This window comes from Hyposmocoma kahamanoa, unplaced genomic scaffold, assembly GCF_003589595.1.
Source record: "Hyposmocoma kahamanoa isolate Upper Pololo Valley unplaced genomic scaffold, ASM358959v1 92642, whole genome shotgun sequence".
Taxonomy (NCBI): domain Eukaryota; kingdom Metazoa; phylum Arthropoda; class Insecta; order Lepidoptera; family Cosmopterigidae; genus Hyposmocoma; species Hyposmocoma kahamanoa.
This window is the reverse complement of record NW_020654779.1, coordinates 61-7,036: the sequence shown is the minus strand read 5'-3', so window position 1 is coordinate 7,036 and position 6,976 is coordinate 61. Positions and strand designations below refer to the sequence as shown.

The window sequence follows — 6,976 nt, the reverse complement described above, 5'->3', positions numbered from 1 at the left end:
AAAAAAAAAAAAAAAAAAAAAAAAAAGGTTAGTATATGACAAAGTGCCAGAATCGAATTTGTTTGCATTTGCTAGTTGGTTCGACCTCCTCCTGTGGGTTTAGGTTAGGATAGTGTATGCAATTAAATATTCTGCTTAAAGTTTTAATAAATATATTTTATAACACAAAAAGCACTTAAATAATTATAATTTGCGATTATACATTTAATGAAATAAAAAAAATCTTATCAACATAATATTGTATCGTATTACTTAATACATTATACTGGTAGTACTTATACCACTTGTTCATTATGTCACTTAATCATTATATCTAATGTTTGTTATATTGATAATATTAATACACATTGAAATTATGCCATTTGTTGATTATATACAGTGAGTTATTATATCCTTAGAAATTATATCAAATGTTGTTATACAAAGTGAAAATAGGTTACTTGTTGTTATATTATCTTCCATTAAACATCCTGGAAGTGCTGCCTTAGTTTTATATTGTTATCATTTTTACGTATCAATACGTTGCAGAACGGCGTACGGGTGCGCAAAACGCAAACGGCGTATGCGTATGCAGTCTTAGAGGATGGAAAAAATGTAGTACACTAGCACACCATGCCTGTACCCATGTGAAGCCGCATACAATAGACAACTACGTACATACATACTGCATATGTTCCATCACTCATTTCGAACGAAACGTTTTACTTGGATATGCGAACAATAAATTCATACAATTTTCTATAGAATGTTATGTTGTTTTATTTTACAATATAATTAATTACACATGATGTAACAGAAATATACAGTGGAAATTCAAGGTTTCAAAAATTTACTATCGAATAGTAAATTAAGAATGAAATACGAAATTGGCATTTTTTTGTTGAAGGTCCGCGAATCTGCAGTCACCGAGCCGCAGCTATTCTTGGCATTGCAAACCATAAGCCGACGTGGCATACTATATGTACATGACGATCCACTACCACAGCGCCCACGATTATCTTTTTTGTAAATGGTATTTGGGCCAGGTTCAATTGTCACCAAACGTCGCATTATCAGTTTTGTGGATGGATAAAGCTTCATTTGGGTGAATATCAACAAATGAGTTTTATTGTAAATTTTGGTGGCGCAATTGTTTTTTAGATTTTCCAGTATCCGAGACTCATTTGCAATAAAATGAAACATTTCATTTATATAGACGTGACCGGGACATAACCATTTCCCTTAATTTTAGAGATATAAGCAATTAAAAATTTTTCTCGCCACCAATACTTAGAAACGCCACCAAAACGCTTATCGGTTGCACCTGAATTGAATATTGCCACCAAAGTTGAGATATATGTATATAAAACCCACGAAAATGAAGTAAATTTAATTGTTTCTTTAAATTTAATTTAATCGTGATAAAAATTTGTTTGCTCTGTACCAGCCACAGACGTGCCAGAATGTCTAACCCTCTTCCGACATTCAGGCACGTCTTGGTACAAGCAAAGTTACAATCATGCCTTGTGCATCAGCATAGAACACACGTACCAAATTAGTATAAGTAGCTCATACAAAATGTAAACCTCACTCAGTCAACCAGAGTCAGTCAGTCAATCCTCATTCAGTATCCAGTAAACTCTCATCAAATATCCACAACATATATATTTTATTTTATACCATGTAACAACATGGTAAAGTGGTGACCCCGACGAAGAACAACTCGACGACGACGAACACAAACCGACGATGAAGAACAAACCGACGATGAAGAACACACCGCAACTGGAAGTAAACAACGCGTCTGGAAGAACACAGCCCGCCTCATATAGTGGACTCCGACATGGCAACAAACACAGCAGAAAATCAACATTCAGCCAACCGGTAAAACGGTAAGCCCGCCTAGAAGAAATTTCGAAGCCTCGCACACCAAGAAATATACGCCGCCATGAAGCCACGAAAGCCACGTAACACGCGCCCGCCACGAAACTTACGTCTAAAAACATTGCTCCGAAAGCGCCCATCGCACCTGAAGCATGGTCGCCGCGCGCCTTCCGTCCTACAGCCGCACAACCTCGCCCGCAAAAGAGACGCCTTTAACGCCACTTATTATATAAACAAGGAAGTACCGAGGTCAATGGCAGCGCTACAACTGATTAGAACAGCAACATCGTATTACAACTGGAGACCTTGACACTGGAAAGTTATGAGCTACAACATAAACAAAGAATACCGCTGACGCAGCTCTCAACGGAATGTGCTTCATTCAGTAAACTAATAGCGTTAAAACAGACAAGCAATTTGAAATCACGTCGTACTTACAGCGACCATTTACATATTTGACATTCACGGCACAATGAGAAATCAAACATTACGGTGACATTTTACATGGACTGTCGCATCGCAGACGCATGCTCGCCTTAATAGCAGCAGAAACATGCTCGCCTTAAAAGCAGCAGAAACATGCTCGCCTTAATAGCAGCAGAAACATGCTCGCCTTAATAGCAGCAGAAACTAAGGATATCCACGGATATCAAAAATCGACAGGAACGACAAAAAGCCAACGAACCAAGAAGGTCAATTGTGCACATTGTCACAAGTATCCAGTCTAACAAAAAATTTTTTCGTCCAACGTCACCATTAAACCGTCCATTGTCGCTCAAGTCAAATCCAAGTGCAAATAATTTTATCTGTAACTTATTCAATCGTCTATGTATAACACAAGTTTATTTCATGTTTAATATTATTTTTGCCTCACATGGAACAAATTATAAAAAAAGCATCTAGGATGCTGGGATTTATAATACGAATTGGCAAAGTCTTTAGAAGGCCATCTACTAGAATTTTATTATACAATAGTTTTGTAAGGACTATTTTAGAGTATGGGAGTATTGCTTGGAGGCCACATTATGCGGTTCACTCTCTTAGGTTAGAACGTATTCAGAAAAGGTTCTTATGGCATCTTAGTTATTTACGAGGTTTGGGTAAAAAGAGTGTCTCATACGACACCCGTCTCAAGTTTTTCAAAATATCTCCTTTATCTTTGCGCCGTGAAATGCTTGATCTAGTATTCTTATATAAGCTAATTAACAATAAAATTAATAGTCCGCAACTTCTCTCTAAAATACAGTTTAAAATACCCTCTCGTCTACCAAGGTATCACGTAAATCTTTTTCACCCCCCATTGCGCAAAAGTATCCTCGGTTCAAATTCTCCGTTTGCTCGTTTTGCCAGGCTCGTCAATGCTCTACCTCTTGAAATGGATATTTTCGCAGTCTCATTGCCTCGCTTCAGGAAGTCAATATTGCAGTTTTAGTAAGTGAATATTATTTGTAAGTGAATATTATTTGTAATGTATATTATATTTATTTTATAATTTAATTTGTTATTTTATAACTTAATTTGTTAATGCAATAAACATATGTAATATAAGTACAGTAAAAAAAAAAACAACAGTAATTGTCTTAACTTTCATACTCTTATCATGGCATGTTCACCTGTAATTGGTTAAGCATTCTAACTGTAACACCCTATCGAATGTGTGTAAAACATTGTTGTAACCGAATGTATTAAGCGTTGGTGAATTTAAATAAATAAATAAATAAATAAATAAATAAAAATAAATTATTAAGTTTTTGTAATATCGTTTGGTACGTTAAGTTGTTCTTGTGCTAATAATTTTTTTTTCCCTTTTGAGGGGGAGTACTGTACCAGCCACAGACGTGCCAGAATGTCTAACCCTCTTCCGACATTCAGGCACGTCTTGGTACAAGCAAAGTTACAATCATGCCTTGTGCATCAGCATAGAACACACGTACCAAATTAGTATAAGTAGCTCATACAAAATGTAAACCTCACTCAGTCAACCAGAGTCAGTCAGTCAATCCTCATTCAGTATCCAGTAAACTCTCATCAAATATCCACAACATATATATTTTATTTATACCATGGTAAAGTTTTAACTTTAAAACGACGCACAGTTGGAACTTTCCTCTGCTTTTTATTTTTAATATCATGTGACGGGACGAACGAGTCATGCGCCTGATGGTAAGCTACACGCCTGTCCATAACAGTAGCAGTGCCACTCAGAGCTTTAAATAAGCAAAGATCTGAGGAGCACTGCCACTGCGCCCGTCACCCTGAGACGTAAGTTGGCAAGTCCCATGTGCCTGTAACTTCACCAGCACCCTTACCCTTCCAAACCTAACTATGCTAACATTACTGCTTGGCGACAGAAATAGGTAAGGTGGCAGTACTTCCCTGGATTTTAGGCAATGAGTTCATTGTTGCTGTAATTGGCAGTTGAAGAACTATGATACACAACGCCATCTTACGAATGTTTCCTAAAGATAAGTTGTAGAAACCCAAATGATTACCATGAGGACATACGGTAGGTTTGTCCGGACATTAAGGCTTGATAAGGCATCATCATCATTCACAGCCTGATTTCACCCACTGCTGGGTATAGGCCTCCCGAAGTTTGTGCCATCCATAATGGTCCCGTGCTAGCCGCATCAATTGACGCCCCGCGACGCGTACTATGTCGTCGACCCACCTTGCAACAGGGCGCCCGACGCTTCTTTTGCCCTTCCTCGGCCACCAATCAGTCGATGTCTTGCTCCACCTGTCATCACCTTGCCTAGCTAGGTGTCCCGCCCAGCCCCATTCGAGTTCCATGATCCGAGTTCCAGCATCCTGGACTTTCGTCCATCGTCGGATCTCAACCTTCGGAACTCGGTCTACAAGGGTGATGCCGAGCATAGCGTGCTCCATGGCCCTCTGTGCAACTCTCAACCTGTATACAGTCTCCTGCGTGAGCGTCCACGTCTCGTCACCATACGTCATGGTGGGCAGAACACATTGATTCAACAAGCGGGTCTTCAGACACTGTGGAACCTTACCTGATTTAAGGATGTCACCTAACTTGCTAAACGCAGCCCATCCCAGCAGGATTCTTTTTGAGATCTCTTTAGGCTGATGCTCTTTGCCAAAGGACAGAACGTGTCCGAGATAGACGATATACTGATCGACTCTCTCCATCCTGTCATTTCCCACCGTGACAATGGTATTTGAGGAACTGGAGAGATTCGCTATAATCTTCGTCTTGGACATATTCATCCTTAGGCCAACTCTCAAAGAAGCATCATATAGTTGTTCCAGCATCCTTTGGAGATCGTCAAAACTTGCAAATAGCACGAGATCGTCCGCGAGTCTTAGGTAAGACAAATGGTGTTACACCAACGTGTTTAACTGCCTCCGTGGCCTAACGGTTACCATGCCGGACTGCCACGCAGAGGTCCCAGGTCCGATTCCCGGGCCGGGAGAAATAGTTGTATGGCCTACAATTATTTCTCTCGTGAGTTTGGATGTAATTTGTGGTTGTCTATGTGTGTGTCCATGGCACCCGCGACACAGGGTTTCCCTAGTGCGGGGCTATGTTGAGTGTGTGCGTTATTTATAAAAAAAAAAAATTGATGTTAATGCCGTGGTTATCACATTTAAGGGTTTTTACGACATCATCAAGTGCTGCTGTAAATAATTTTGGGGAATCTCTATCTATTTGGGGTATCTCTTTGTCTCACTCCTCGTCCGATTGGAACGGGATTGGTTAAATCGTGAACTCGTACCTGCATAGTGAACGGTACCTGAACTGTAGAGTTCCCGGGGCACATCCACGTAGCGGGAATCGATATGGCAGCGATGAAGAGCGTGGAACACGGCCCAATGTTCGATACTGTCAAAGGCCTTGTCATAATCGACGAAGGCCATGACAAGGGACTGGTTGAATTCGAGACAATTCTCCATCAGCTGATTTACCGTGTGGATATAGTCGATGGTTGAGAAGCCGCTCCGAAAGCCAGCCTGCTCAATAGGCTGCGCTTCGTCAAGTTCACTGCTAAGCCAGATGGTCAAAATCTTTGTAAAAAGTTTATAAATCTGAGAGAGCAAGCTAATCGGCCGATAATTGCTAAGTTTTGCAATGTCGCCTTTTTTGTGGATGATGGTGACGATGGCATTCATCCATTGCTCTGGTATTCGAGCTTCAAGAAGAATTTTGTTGATAAGTTTCACAAGCACTTTTTCCACAGGATTTCCTCCTGCTTTGAGTAGTTGTACTGTAACACCATCATCTCATCATCATCAGATGATGGTGTCGATAAGGCACTGAGTACTAATTTAGAGTTATTGCATTTCTCTAAATAACCTGAAAAAAATTCATGTTACTAAGAAAAGGCTTCATATACTAAGAATGAGCCAGTCTTTTTGAACAATTTCGTAATGTACACGTTTAATTTGAATATTATTACCGGTAGCTTTTAATGCCAGATGATCGAATCAATGTCAGTAATGTCATTCCCAAACGACACTGATTGATCTGTAGTTGTCTTTAAAAATCCTCCAACTTCATCCGGGGCATTCGCGATTATTGCGAGTGTGGCCATGGCAAGAGTGCCCAGGAGTTGGAGGATTATTAAAGAGAACTGCAGATCAAAGTGTCATTTGGGAACAACATTACTGATATTGATTCGTTTATCTGGCATTGAAACCTGCCATTGATAATATTAACATTAAACTTGTAGAAAATTACGAAAGTGTAGAAAAAGACTGGCCTTTTCCTGGTAACATGAATTTTCTTCAGGTTGTAAATAAATTTTATTGAATGTCAAGATGTTTCACCACTATGATATTCAATTATTTTTTGTGAAATTACTCCACTAGTTAGTTATAATTATACCAAGTGTTATTTCTTCAGGTTATTTGGAAAAAAGTAACAACTCTAAATTAGCATTCTGTGCCTTATTTGGATCAAGCCTCAATGTCTCGAAAAACCCACCGCATGTCCTCATAGTAAACATTTGAGTTTTCACAATTTATCTTCAGAAAACATTCCTGGAGATAGCGTAGTGTATCGTAGTTTTTCAACTGCCAATGAAAACAACAATGAACTAATTTTTCATTTTCGTTCTCAACAAAATCATTTAATCAATGATATCAC

The 6,976-nt window shown here is 39.2% G+C and overlaps 1 protein-coding gene across 1 annotated transcript; it reads right to left on the bottom strand.

Moving 5' to 3' along the window:
* Positions 1 to 3,461: 3,461 nt before the first annotated feature.
* On the bottom strand, positions 3,462 to 6,095 carry LOC113237010 (the record flags this gene model as incomplete). The annotated part of the gene is made up of 3 exons (XM_026473251.1): positions 3,462 to 3,476; positions 4,723 to 4,961; positions 5,607 to 6,095. Coding segments are annotated over 3 exons (743 nt in total), but the record flags the coding sequence as incomplete, so codon positions are not given.
* Positions 6,096 to 6,976: the final 881 nt, after the last annotated feature.